This window comes from Nyctibius grandis, chromosome 2, assembly GCF_013368605.1.
Source record: "Nyctibius grandis isolate bNycGra1 chromosome 2, bNycGra1.pri, whole genome shotgun sequence".
Classification (NCBI taxonomy): Eukaryota; Metazoa; Chordata; class Aves; order Nyctibiiformes; family Nyctibiidae; genus Nyctibius; species Nyctibius grandis.
Genome location: NC_090659.1, coordinates 98,714,778 through 98,729,709, shown reverse-complemented (window position 1 = coordinate 98,729,709; position 14,932 = coordinate 98,714,778). Strand labels below are relative to the sequence as shown.

Here is a 14,932-nt window from a genome sequence, read left to right as displayed (position 1 = left end):
CTCCATGGACTAGCATTGATACCACTGAGATGCCTTTTGACAATACATAAATGAGATGATCCCAGTATTATGGCAAGTGTGAAATGAATGGAAATGCAGAAGATAAGCACCTTTCACTGTGGAGAACCTCAAGTCCAACTGGCATGAACTTTTTGGTTTTGCGGAGAAGGTCCACTTCGGGGGCAATCTGGTGACCACGAACAATGCAGACAGCTCTGGGAATGAATGTGCTTTCTTCTTTTCCACAGAAGATAATACAGAGGTGGTACCAGGAGCTTGCAGACCGCTACACCAAGACTGCTTAATCACTTCACTTTTAAGAGCCTTTCTCTGTTTGTTAAAAGGTATTTCTAGACTTACATTTGATCAGACACTATGTCATTTTGAAGCTCAACAACTCCCAGCTTGATAATTATCTCTTCTCACGTTTGTCAATTTTCCTTTCCTTATACAATGAAAATTCTTCACCGTCCACTTGTCTGCTTCTCCTATAAGTACCCTCAATCTGCTGTTCCTACCCAATCTTGTGCCTTTGAAATTAAACCAAGTTATTTTATCCAAAGCCTACTCCAGTCCTTTACAAGGTTTAGTTCTAACGTGTTTCATGCTCACTTGCTTATTAATGCCAAGAGGAATTACTGCTAATAATTTTTGGTGTTAATTTTCAACTTGAAAAAGTAATTTTAAATCCTGAACAATTAATTGTAAAAGCAATGTAAAAGGACACACGTTCCTATTTTACTAGTCCTCATTCTTCATTATTTTGTTACTTTTAGCTGTGATTTCTGGTCTTTCTTAGACTGAACCACCAGACCTGATTGCTTACTCATGGAGCAATGACCTCAGCCACAACATAGCACTACAATGTCCTTTGCTAATAGCGTGAATAAAGTTTGAGATGTTAGGGATGTGTGGTAAGATAAGAAGGGAAGATGATGCGTTCTTACCTGTTTTGCTGTTTTGTTGGGGGGTTTTGGTTGGGGTTTTTTTTGTTATTATTTTGCAGGATAGCAGGCAAGTTAAGAGAAAGAAAGATAATAACTAGAATTGATAGCATCAAAAAATCACAAATCCGTGTTTGCTCCTGTCATAATAGAAAAGTCTTTGGTGGAGAACTGACTCTTGGTGGCTGAGACACAAGGGCAGAGAAAGCAGATGTATCACCCCAGACCAGTATTTTTAAACAGGTTAAATCCAAAATAATATATTAATGGGCTAGTGAAAATCCAGCCCACACTTTTTTCCTGCCATTTTTTAAATAAGATTTATAAGTTGCCTCCACTGCTTGCCATCAAGCTTACCTTGGATAGTTATAGTGTCAGGGTGTATGAAATGTGAGAGCATCTTGTTCGTTGAATTATTTGTTCATTTAATTATCTGGTTAAGGGTTAATTAATATCACAGAAATAGAAAACAAGAGAAGTGATAAATTCAACACAGAAACCAGGATATAATAGAGACAATGACTAAGACCAAGACTCTTTAGCCTCTGATGAATGGACTGGCTGCAATTGCCTCCAGGAGGGTCAACCTCAACTTTGTAATTAATCATAAGAAGGGAAAAACATCATCACGAGTATTATGGGATGCTTGAGGAGGTTCATGGGACTCATGGGAAATTCAAAGTTATTATGGGATATCAGAGAGGTCTTGTGGGATTATGTTAAATTTATCATGAGATGTTTAGGGCAAGGGTAAAGGGTGGGGAAGGATCAGGGAGTAACAAGCATAGCAAAATGGAGAGCAGAAGGCAATCAAGGGGCCAGTCTTGTGTAAGCAGGGCTGGTCAGTATGCTTGTGCCTGGAACAAAGACCCTGGGGTCTCCAGGTGCTTCTGGCTGAGCTCCAGTGGCTGGGCTGAAAGAATTCCCAGACCCTGGAGGCTGCTGGATTCAGTGGTTCCTGTAACGTCCTTAACACAAGAAACAGAAAGACCTTTCTGATCTGTTTTCATCACGATCCATATGCACCATGACAGCCAGAATCCATGCATTTGTTATGCCTGAGGTAAGTTTCTTGACCATGGAGCTGTACCTACCAGAATACTGTTGAAATAATGAGAAATAAAACAACTGATCAGTTACAGTGGCTACTATTTGCTCCAGCATCTAGTAGGGAATACATTTAGGAACCCAGCAAAAGAATCTAATAAAACTTGATTTTACTTCAGAGAGACTCAAATGGTAGGGACAGTGGAAAATATTTATAGAAATGAAAAATGTATGTAAAATATAAAGGATCCACTGATTTGCAATTGTTGCACTAAATCAGTATTGCTTTAATGTTTGCTATTACAAAGAAACAATGAAGTGTAATCAGCTGTATTACTCTAATTTAATTAGGCATGGGAATCAGATGCAACTATAAAAACCATTTCACCCTACAGATGTGTTTTGCTGTCCCTATCTCAAATTAAAAAAATTCAAGCTCTGTATTTAGGTTTTAAAAAAAAACAAACATGAGAGGTCAGAATTTTTTTTCAATGCACAAATCCTTTGGAAAACAGAAGTCCAAGCTAGAACTTCTTAAACGATTGTATGACAGGATTGTCATGTCAAGAAATAGAAATAGTAGTTTTTAAGAAGAGTCTGGAATAGTACCATCTGAAAACAATTTACGAAGGTAGTGAATATGTTGCCTAAAACATTACACTATCAAATATAAAATTATGCAATACTTTTCCTAAAGGAAAACAATGATTATTAGAAGACTTACGAAGTCAGAAACCAATTGAGATATTTTTCCAGCAGTACTTCAGTAGGTCCCTACCTTCATGATAACTTCTCAGCATTATTATATTGTATTTCAAATGGACAACAGAATCATTACGTTTGGTTATTGTTCCTGAAACCTTTCTCAAATACTTAATATATGAATGCCTTTACTATTATATTTTGCAGAACAGAGATTTAGCAGTGACAGATAGACTAGTTCAATATAACACAGAAGTTTCTTAAGCGTTTGACATATTTTATACGAACAAGTAACATTTAATTATTAACGGCATTTGTCTTGCCTATACACTCCCACAGTTCAGCTGATTTTGGATGTACAGGTTCCAAATGAGATGATAAAACACATTCTGACATGATGATGAGCAGGGATTATTTGAAGTTTTGGAAATATCAGGGGAACTGTATTCCTAACTCATTTTGCTGTCTTGATTCTTTTGCTTTTGCATGCACATAAGAACTTGAGTATTTTTAAAAGAAATGCAGACATTCTCTGATTCCAGTTGAATAGCTGTATCAGTGAAGCAAACTCATGAATTTTTAACTGTCATGGAAACCAATACCCAGGTATCTCCATTTTGGATTCTTTACAAAAAAAGAATCTGAATGTCAAAATTTTGGGGAGTCATGCACTGCTATTAGTCTTATGTTTCAGTATCTATTTATAGTAGCTATTTTTTGAAGAAACCTCTCTATAAAGGTACCTGTAGTATTTTATAGACGTTTAAACACATAGCCTCCTTTTTTTGTCAGACACAATTAAAGTTAATTTGAAGTATGTTGTACATATTTCTCATTCTATTATTTAAGACCTCTTCAGAGCACAACTACTGGAGACTATGTCTATTCAGGTGCAAAAGAAAAAAAAGTTTCTTTGGATCTGTGCTATAACAGAACATTTAAAATTCTGATACTATCAAACTATAACAGCTACTCAAATTCATCTAATTAAAAATATAAAAAAAAAGAGACCCTGTAGAACAAAAAAAACGATAAGCAGCAATTTGTCTCAGTTAAAAGGATGTATTTCAGGCTATTATCCATCACATTACTACTATTAAATATGCTTAAATATTCTCCAGCACACTCACCTCTTTTTGACGGTACTTAATTGCCAGTTTCAGTCTTGCAAGATCATTACCACTTTGTTCTTCTATCAAGCTATTATCATCTCTGTAATTAAGAATAATTTCCAATTCCCTGGAACTCCGTGTCTGATCCAGGAGATCTTTTGCAAATTGCTTGCATTGCCGTGACAGTTCCTCATACTCTGACTTAAATTCATTTTCCACTTTACTCAGTTCCTGCAGCTCCCAGCTCAGCTGAAAAGCAGTAAGGAAAGGATCCTCACTGGACAAAGCAATCAACGATGGGCTCGCCAAAGCCTTGTAGATATTGAGTCTGGATCGAGAGTGGCGGAGGCTGTCCACGTCTGAACTTGAGACACATTCGACACAGTTACAGCGGACCTCGTGTGGCCTGGGCACGGAGACCCCTTTCTGCACAAGGAGCTTTATGATTTCGTAATTGTTGGTGTGGGCAGCCAGAATAATGGGTGTGATATCTGGTGTAAATTCTGAAAACTGCTTGTCCAGAAGCACTGGTGGCACCTGTGAAAAAAGGCAAAAACTCTTACAGGCCTCTTCATTGAACAAGAGCTGTCAAAAATTAAGCTATGAATAGTCTACCAGCTAGTACACTTACTGATGGATCTTTGCTTCTGGCCAGAGTTGAAGGAAACACTTTAAACATAACAATTCAATTAGCTAAGATAGCCTCTTCCCAGTTAATAAATGGCTATAAACAGGGTGTGATTTTTCATAAAACCTATTTGTACGAAAACAGCCCATGGGCAACAATTCATTAGAGCAAATTATTAGATAAACAAGGAAGAGTTAGACACAAATGCTCCTGTCGGGTCCCTTAAGTGCCAGCTGTAATCAAGATGAAAATGCTTTCTTGTCTCTCACTGGTTAATCTCAGTTTTATAGGAAAGACAGAATCATGGGGGCATAATTGTGACTCCATGAAGGAAGCGGTGGACAGGACACAGACAAGTTAGAGTTATAAGATAAAATCGGCAAGTAAATGAGAAAGAAAAGATACATTTTCTTAAAGAGAAGGTTGGAAATATGACTCTGTAGAGTAACAAAGATGCCTGCTGCAAAGAGCTTAATATCTTAAGGCTCAGTTCTACATTCACATGTGCAAACAAGCATACTTTCTTTACAGGAAAATTGAAGAGTTGGTAGCCCAGGACCTCAAGAGAGAAAACACTAGAAGAGAATTTATAAAGCCTCTTCCGGTGTGCATTTCTGTATTTTCAGTCTTCTGATGTGTTTCTATATTTTATCAGAAGACTGTAAGGTCTTTCATTTTAAGCTTGTTTCTTTATTTCACAACACCAGACTCTAAAGTCTTTCCCAGATCAAGACATCTCATTAGACTAGTATGATGAAGCCATATAAGTGTAATTAACCAATGTCGATTTAAAAAAATGGTATTGGCAACATGACTTATGGACTGCCTTTGGTCCATAGCTCAATAACCAAGTACAAATTCAATCCACATCAGTGAGGTGTTTTGAGCGATGCTTCTTTAGGAGGAAGAAAAAAGGAAAACTTTTGACTAAAAGTTATCTGAAGGCTAGAGAAATATATGGCCATGGGAGGGAAGAAAAGATGTTTGACAGAAGTCTTATGAAAGCAGAATGACCTTGTTGCAAGGTGGAAAAAACACAAGTAGCTAAGAAGAGAAGTTAATAGGAAACAGGTAAAGCATGTGAGAACAGTGTAAGAATGAGTTGAAATGAGCTATATTTAGAGCCGTGGGAGGGAAAGAAGTGGAGCAAAAAATTAAATGCACAGAATCAGTGGAAAAGAAAACTAGAATTAAATTAAGCTGAAAAGAAATGGTAGTCTGTGGATATAAATCCATAAATAAAATCAATAGATCATGCATTTTTTGCTTGCTCTTTCTAATGAAGACACTGTGTATTTTGTACATTTTTTAGCTGTTCTGCATGTAGCAGAACTCATGTTTGTTCAATGGGACTGTGTCCACGTATAAGAGCTGCTATGTGTGTGGGCTGTAAAACAGGGGCCTGAAGCACTAATTAGCTGAATGAGAGAATTACTTTTGGAGGTGGCCACTTATTCACGTAAAATGGGGTGGAAAGTCAAGACTGGAGATCCGGCATTTGGGATTGTAATCATGCGTCCCTAGGGAAACCATCCTTGCCTGACCATAGAGTATTTCTGACCTTGAGAAGCTGTGCTGGATTCTGAGAAGGTATGTGGAGTAAACAGGCGGAAATCCCTTTTCTCCCTTCCCACGCACTCAAACATGCACGCTTGGCTTGGCTCTGGGTAAGGCTGGCACAGAGTCCGTTTTAGAGAAGGTCTGTGGGATGACTGAGCTAGCCCACCCACCCTCACGACCCCATGCAGAGGGAGCAGCTATCTTCACAGTCCTCCCCACAGGCTTATGGGAGATGCTTACAACCAGGGGTTGTGAGCTGAGCAGCTCCTTAGCAAGTTCTCTTCTGCTTTCCTCTTTATTCTGAGGTACAAACAAAAAGTCATGCCTTCGTGTAGTGTGTGCAGGCATACAGAGACATGGGTTTAAAATTACTCAGGAGGTAAGGAACCCAGATGAGAATATACTGAAGGTACGTGTGGCTGGGGCAGACACTCAGGTACAAGAACAAGCAGAAGGTCTGTATCCTGTGCCCTGTCTCAGCTGTGGTCAGGACAAGAAACACAACCTGGGCATATGTTTTCTCAGAGGATTCTCTGGCTATGTCCACACTGCTCTGTCATGTCTCTCCCAAAGTTGGAAGACTCCAGGGCACTTCTGGTCATCTGTCACTTCCAGGCTGAACACTGCACAGAGCCCTCCCGGGGATGCCCACATGCCCAGACCGCTTCATTATTCCTGTCCAGTGTGGACTGGGGCTTGAAATCCATACCTGTTTTCTCACCTGTCTGTGCTGACAGTGGGGAAAATGAGACCCATTTCCAACTCCAAACCTCACCGGTTATTGTAATCTTAGATTTATCTTCTCTTTTACTTACATATTGTATAAAAAAAAAAGAGAGCACACGCATGCACACACACACTTTTCCTCTGCTCTAAACTGCAACTGTGGTCAGTGCTTTTGAGTCTAGAAAGAGATGAAAATGGCAGTAGAGGCTCAAACTTTGCATTAGTAGAAGTGAGCTTTTGGGCTATCACAGGTCTGAAAAAGGTTTACAGGGATGGATGTGTTGTGCTCTGACAGTGTCTGCCACAACTAGTGAGACTCCCTCTTGGCCTCAGGGTCATGGTACCAGGGAGTAGATGAGATAGCTGGAAGGGTAGAAAACTCAAGGATACAAAACTATAACTCCAAACTCACCAACTGCTCAGAGTATTCCTCTGTCACTTAGCATGTCATTATCTTTGTACTTTCTGACAGTACAAAACTAACATTTGCTTCAAGCCCTGCCAGAACTGAAGGCTATATTCACATGCCATTAACTGCAATCTTCTCTGAAAAATTAAGAGACACAGCTTCAAACAACATGTCATTACAATGATTGACTTGTACATGGGGCCCGTTAGGTCAAAAGCTGCTTGTTTTTCTCATAGCTTATCAAAACCTTTCATCTTAAGGTAACTCAGCTATAAGGCTAATGCACATATTTTGGAATTCATACCAACAGAATTTACCCAAATATATAAGTGTGTATTAAATAATTTCAGCCTTAACTTACAGAAACATTTAAACTTAAAGGGCAAACCCTAAGACTGCAACTTTAATTACATCATGAGTTTAACCCCTAACCCTTTACCTCCTATTTTAAGATTTCCTACTCATTTAAACCAAAGATATACAGAATGTCAAAGCAATAAGGTCAAATTATTTCCTCATCTGCAGCATAATGAAGTACTTACCTTCTGAAGTTCTGAGTGCTCTCATGGCACTCAGAATATTTCAGTATTTAAATGTTGACCCAGAGTACTTGCTCTGAAGTCACCAGATTTATGATGAATTTTACTTTCAAACTACTGAAAAATAATTCTCTTTAAAGAAGCCAAAACAAATAATCAGCACATACTGATATTAGACACACGATCTACATCCTTGACAGAACACTCACAGAAAACACTCAAATCTTCCTTAAATCCTGGGAGGATGGGAAGCTAGTAGGTCTTACAGTCACTGACTGTGAGACTTCCCAAGGCTTAGCAGTGGTGTAAATATATTATACACTTTGGAGAAACCATAGCTCAAAGTCTGTACACGTCAGTGCTCAAGGACATGAGATTTTTTGTTGCATTCCTTTTTCCCTGCACTTACTGTAAGTGGAAATGAGTCAGTCTGACTTAGATATCTAACAATTTTTTTAGATACCAAGTGGAACAGCCCTCCTCAATATGTGTTTAAGTTCCCTGTATGGTCTATGAGAAGAGAGGCCCCTTTGCTATGACAGAAAGAGAAATCTAGGCTAAATTAATGCCAGTTAGGTCTGAGACATTTTCTGTCCCTATGACGTCAAAGTAGAGAGACTGATTGCTGATGATCTCTTAGATATCCAGGAAATAGAAAAAGATAACAGTCAGTTTTGAAAAGGAAGAACTGAAACCCCAGGTGTGTCCATTTCTCCATCTAGTTTTCTCATGGCTCTCATTACTGCAGTATCTTAACAGAGAAACTGAAAACTGCAGTGCCCATTTACCCACTTTTTAAGTGCAAGAGCTCAGAATCTACGTAAAGCAACCTATTTCCTTGGGCAAATGGATAGCTTGCCTGGTTCTTGTGTTTATTTACAATTATTTTGCCTTTTGCTTGTAAAGAAGAGCAAATCCTGCAATGGCTGCAAGTTGTTAGGTGAATAAATGAGTCATGTCAATCACGGCAGCATGATTGGAGGAAAAACCTAAAGCAAAGGAAAAAAAGGATTTATGACAGATAACAAGATGAATACATGTCATCCATGCAGTACGACACTATATAAGGAAATTAATATTATATAAGTGTGTCATCAAGCTCATCGGTTGCTTCAGCACTATTGCTCTATAGCTGTTATCAGCCAAACACCTTGAAAATGCTGAACTCTACATTTCACAGCATGCAAGTTATCTGTATGCATATACAATTTTCTGATTTACATTCTGGTTTGTTGAGTTCTTACCTTCTTTGGTTTCATATTATTATATCAGCTGAAGTACATCTTGTTTGTGATGATGGAAGTAGTTCTACCAGGAAGGATTCAAAAAATCCTCCTACCCCAACTAACCTACCTAAAGCTAAGTACCACACTCATAATGTGCTGCTGAAGTATTTTCTTTCCTTTTATAATATTCTGTCTCCACATCTATTCCTTTTGTAGGAAACAGATGTAGCCACAAAACCTCACCCTTGCTCCAAGGCACTCTAAGTAACTGACAACAGTCTGAGGACTAAATGTAAATGTATAAGTGTACAATGAAATTTTTTAGAGATATTGTAATTTCTTAAGAATGCACACTTTGAATACTAATTAAACATCTGAAATGCTGTCTAAGTCCAGCAGATAAGATTTCATTACAGATTGTGTCCTTTAACATTTTCACACCCACAGTTCAGCTCAATGCTGTCAAGGTGTTTAATGCTTGTCTTCCACATTTCTTTTCTCTGGAGTCTATCCACAAGCCACAGAGATTATAAAAATGGGACAGTACATATTTGAGGTTAAGTTACGTTTATCTTTTTGTGTCTTAAATAAAGTATTGACTCTTAAAAGAAATGTGCTTAAAAAAATAAAATATTGGTTCTTATATAAAATATATTAAGACCTCCAATTAAAATTCTAGATGCTAGACACATAAGACCATAAAACCTCCCTCTTGTGCTAAATTATAGGATGTGGTTCACAGCAAAATGAAAGGACCGACTAGCCAAAATAAAATCTTAACCACAAGTTGAGACTTTGGGGTGGGAAGGTTTCTTGGGCTGCAGCTTTGAGATGGAAGTATCTTTTGTCAAATTCCAAATTATGTCATGAATTGAAAAAGTGGCGGATTCCTTGAGGGCAAGAAAACACATAAATCTGACTTAAGGCAATAACAGCTGGACAACTTATCCGGACCTCAGGACATGGGTTTTGCTACCAGCTCTGCCAATAAGTCTAGGTTGCCTAGGCAGACCATCTCTTTCTGCTTTTTTTCCCAGTTGGGTACACTTTTCTGAGCAAATGTTTCATCAACCCAGAATGTAATTCCAGTTACAAATTAATGCCAGGAAGATATAGCAAAAAATAATAACTAAAAAATCAGATATTTTTGTGTGGACATTTTTGGACAAAAGATTCTGGATTGTTTTTTAATTTATTTTGAAACCTCGCTTTATTCCAAAATTTGCCTATAATTTAACAATAAGAAGGACCGATCCTCCAACATTTTGTTTTAGATTATTGTGATTATACTATTTTATTATGACAATTCTAACTATTAATTTTATAAAACATCCCTAATATTTTCTTACAAAAATATTATATTTTAAGTCAGCCAAGAAAGGTGTCTAACACAGAGAAGCTTTGATAAGCAACCTAAAACAGATATCTAATTTTAGGTAGCTAAAGTTGGGTAAGGTAAACACTCCCCTTAGCGTACAGCCCAAGAGAATTTATTCAGCAAACACAAGCCATATGCTGAACTAGCTCAAAACGTGATGGCTGTGCTATCTATCTCATGCTAATACTAACCCACAGCTAATCATAGCTCAGGCCTCCTGATTTGCACTGCTGGGATACAAGATGGCTATTTTTCATAAGTACTGGATTCATCATTCTGGCCAGTTTTCCAGGGTTTGTGAGAACAAGGCATGAACAGTTAATGCTGAATGTGTTACCTTTACGAGTTTGGTTTTTGTCTAATTCCTATTAGTAGGGTGGGGAGCTGCCATTTTTGCCCCTTTGCAAGTCCTTCTCAGTGTATACCATGAGTCACAAATATTTCCAAGAATCAGGCCTAAATGTCTTTATTTGCTGCTAATATGTATTATCGTTAGCAAAGGATAACTTCCGCTCAGTTAGGATAGTGTTTTACATAATATCGTGTCCATTTATTTTGCTGAAAATTTACTTTCAGCTTTGCTGGGACATGACTAGAAACAGGGATGTTGCCATAGCTAATACAAAATCCCTGTCACATTTAAGGACGCTTCAATGCTTGCCTTTTTGCGTGTATAGGAATTTTGCAAAGTTAAATTTACAAGTTTGAGCTACTTTCATTCTGTTTTTTCCAAGTACAAGCTGAGTTTTCAAAACCTTAGAATTTTTATCTTTTTTTTTATCAGTTACACTTAACCTACCCTAAGATGTGAGCCAACGGTTTTCTAATGCTTTTTCATGCTCATCCTATTACAGATGAATCAATTTGTGTGTCACAATCGTCACAGCATGGACTGATGACTTCCAGTCTCTGTGCCAGCCACATTGCACAAAAGGCATTAATATTATATATTATGAAAAAGAATTACAATAGCATTTAGTAATTCACTGAAACCAACATCACTTTTCTAAACAATGAGGAAAACTTAGCATAACCTCATGATACAAATAATAATATATATATTTAACACATCTGCAGAATATTCGAGACAGACCGTGTAAAAAGATTCAGCAATAGAAGCACTGGATGGCAGGAAGGAACTTGTCAGAAGGTCTTGTCTGCCCCCTTGAACCCAAAGTATGGCAACTATACCTAGATCAATCCCCACAGATATTTGACCAATCTGTTCTTAAAGCCCTGCAGTGGTGGTGGATATCTTGCACCATTTCCAATGTTTCTGATACTTAGTTTGTTTTACCTTTGTGCAGTTTAAGCCTATAATGTCTGGTTCTATAAAATGTGGATACAGAGAATACATTATTTCTTTACTATAGCTTCAGTTTTCTCTTTTAAACACTCATTCCTTCTGACTTTCCTTATGGGGCACATTTTCTAATTTTCTGAACCTTCTTATTTCTTTCTGCACATACCTTACCGCTCCTGAGTATAACAGGGGACAAATTCACATATATCTTATAATCTGTGCTCATTCTGATGTCAGCAAATACACATATTGACTTTTGCACAGTAATATGCAAATATCAATATCTTTTGCAAATACAGATATTGACTTTTGCACAGTAATGATATTGTCCACCCTTTTTCTGTTAGTTTTGTTTTAATCCCCCCTGCAGCACTGTTATCTTAATCATTTTCAATTCCAAGATATACTTGGTTGATTATTTCTGCTTACTTAGAATCTCACACTTTTTCCTACTGAACTGTTTTATTTTTTTTAAGGAAATAATTTCTCGTTTGACAAAACCATCCTGAATTCTAATTGTGTCCTGCAACAGCCCTGTGATTCCCACAGCTTTGTGTTGTCTGCAGATTTAACATGCCCTCTTTCTATTTCTTCCTAAATGTCACAAATTAATATATTGATTGGGATAGACACCTGCAGAATTGCTCATTTCATCCCTCTGTTTGAATCATTCATCCTGTTTCACCAAGAACTGTTGGCAACTCCTCTGAGTGTGGCTTTCTTAGACTGTATTTTGAGTGACATTTTCTGAAATCTTACAAAACTCCAGCTATATGATATGTACTGCTTTTCCCCACCATACTGAGCTTGCTATCTGGTGATGAATGAAAATTATATTTTTATGACAAGATTTGTTCTTGACAAACCCTGGAAGGCTGCAATTCATATCTGTGTTTTCTTCTAGGTGCTTACGAGCAGAATGTTTGATTATTTTCTTCAGGATCCTCCCTGGTGTGAAAAAGTATAGATTTCTTTTATTTGAAAAAGGAGAATAGAGAATGGAAAGGAAATGCTGTAACATGAATTGATAACAGTTTCCAGATAGAATCAGAGGAAAAGATACTTGATTTAATACGTTGGGGATATGCATTTGTTGGGTGTGACTGATGACAAAAGGCTTTAGTGCTTTATTTCTCTTTTTTTTTGTCGTCCCTGTACCTGTAGGAGCTGATCCAAAATACGGCCTGTAGACAAAAGTGGTCATTTTCAATTAATGTTTTCCTGTAAGCATTATTAGTGGATGGATATACCCTTCCTTCAGTCAATGTCAATAGCTTGAGCAAGGATGGGAAATGACTTAAAAGTAGAATACTCAATAAAAGATTGCCAGGATACTTTGAATTTGTTTCCAGCTCTGAAACTCATACCTCATACTCTCACCACATATCTTTTTTTCAAGTAAGAATTCTGAGCATTGCTTGAGTGCTCATAATGAAAAATGACAAGCAAACTTGTTTTCAGTCAGGGACAGTGAAAGAAGAAAATGAAAATGGTTTGGAAAAATATGAGAGCTAAGATAGAAAAATGATCTTATTATGGAAATGATTAAAGGAGAACTCGAATTATTCGTCAGATGATAATAAAGCTCATATATGCCTCTCTCAAAGTTTGCGTGATGAGCGAAGCCAATATTGAAACTTCCTGAATGTTCTAAGTAGACCTAGTGGGGTCCTTTCCAACTGGATGTTTTCAAATTGATGTACAGATACTTTTCTCAAACACAGAATGGTCCATAAAGGCAAAATCATTTTAGTGAAGTTTATGTCTGACATTCCATTTCCTGAGAGCCCGTGTCTCCGGCCTGATTAGAAAAATGTGGAGAAGCTCTTGCTTTTCCCTGTTTTTTGCCTTCTCCCAAAATGGCTCCAATAGTTAGCTGGGGAGGCAGGAAGAAATTGGCTTGCTTCTCCAGGGAGGTCTTGAGAGAAATGTTAGAAAAAAGAGTCCTTAGAATCTGAGCTGGATCCTTTGTTTTCCTCTGAGCTTCATGGATCTAGAAACAAGAAAAGCCACTAGCTAAGGAATGGGAAAGATGGTTTTTGAAAAGGAGATTTGCAGAAAGAACAATAACAGATTGGTGACCTCTCTAGGCAAACTGTTCAGGAGATAAGAACATTCCAGAGGGAAGGGTGGGAATTAGCTAAACTTCTTTACAGCTGATTGCAATTATTTAGCATAGCAAAGTAATTTGAGATATCTTCACGGCTGGGAAGTAAATTTCGTTTCTGAGAAAATTAAAAGGGTTATACTCTCAAAGAACAAAGTGGGAATTGGGCAAATTTGCAAAACAAAGAAAAATACATTATATTTTTTCAAAATATTATAAGAAAGGAATACAAAAGAGTATGGCAGGGACATAGAAACCCCATAAATCTGCAGAGGATGCAGAGAAATGTCATAGTAAGCTGTTCTGTAAGCACGTTATTCCTACTATGTTAATCAGTGGTTTGTTATTTAGTAGCAGCTCTAGTTTTTGAACCATAATATAAGTTTTCCAACTTTCACAAATGAAAAAAAGGACTCATTTATGAAGTAAATAGAGTAGATCAAGGCTCATGCAACTATGCTAGCAGTAAGAAATAGAGCTTCCTTTGAGAGTCAAAGGATTGACAACTGAATATTATTACAGCTTAATGATATTCTCAGCTGTGTTCAATTCCTTAATGACAGACACTTTAAGATCCTCCCTGCCTGTAAGAATCCAATAGAACAATCCTACTTCTTATGAGGTTTTGGGAGGGTATGGTGGTAAACAGTAAAAGATTGCTAGAAATCAAAAATTTCCTTTTGGATTTCCATTGCAAAGAGATCAACAGAGAAATGGGAGAGGTATGCAGTATTGTAACCTGTCCTATGCAGAGAAAGACCAGGAGCAGAATACTAGAAAGAAGCCTCTGAAAGTTTTGCTAAGGAGAATGGATTGGTTCAAATCCTTCAATACTGTAAGTTGCTTTTGTTTCAGGTTAGTCTGATCTCAGCATTGTACTCCTCTTGAGCTTACTGACTGATTGCAGATCTTGATCTGTATACATCTTATATACATGGTGCATCCTAGTAATGAATGGGTAAAGAGGTATTCCTAATATGCTTTAGGATATGGAAAGTTTTTTCTTTGAGCTTATCTAAGTATATTTTTACTCAATTCAGTGCGTGGTAGTAACAGAGGCTTTAATAAGCAGAGCTTTAAATGAGCAGGGAAGAGAAATTTCATCTTGTCAGCCAGCTTGTTTGCCCTTTCAGTTGATGTCACAAAGCTAGTTGGTAGCAAATAAAATGGTGACACACTTTTTTGCATTTTCTGCAAATATTCAGCTGTATCTGGGCAGTACGCAATACAAAATATAGGGCTTTGGGGATG

The 14,932-nt window shown here is 37.5% G+C and overlaps 1 protein-coding gene across 1 annotated transcript in view; it reads right to left on the bottom strand.

Moving 5' to 3' along the window:
• The window catches only part of TRPC4 (transient receptor potential cation channel subfamily C member 4), a 167,242-nt gene that overhangs the window by 69,395 nt on the left and 82,915 nt on the right, over positions 1 to 14,932 (bottom strand). The window contains exon 3 of the mRNA XM_068419822.1: positions 3,824 to 4,342. Coding sequence (XP_068275923.1) covers positions 3,824 to 4,342 — 519 coding nt within the window. The remainder of the gene's footprint in view (positions 1 to 3,823; positions 4,343 to 14,932) is intronic.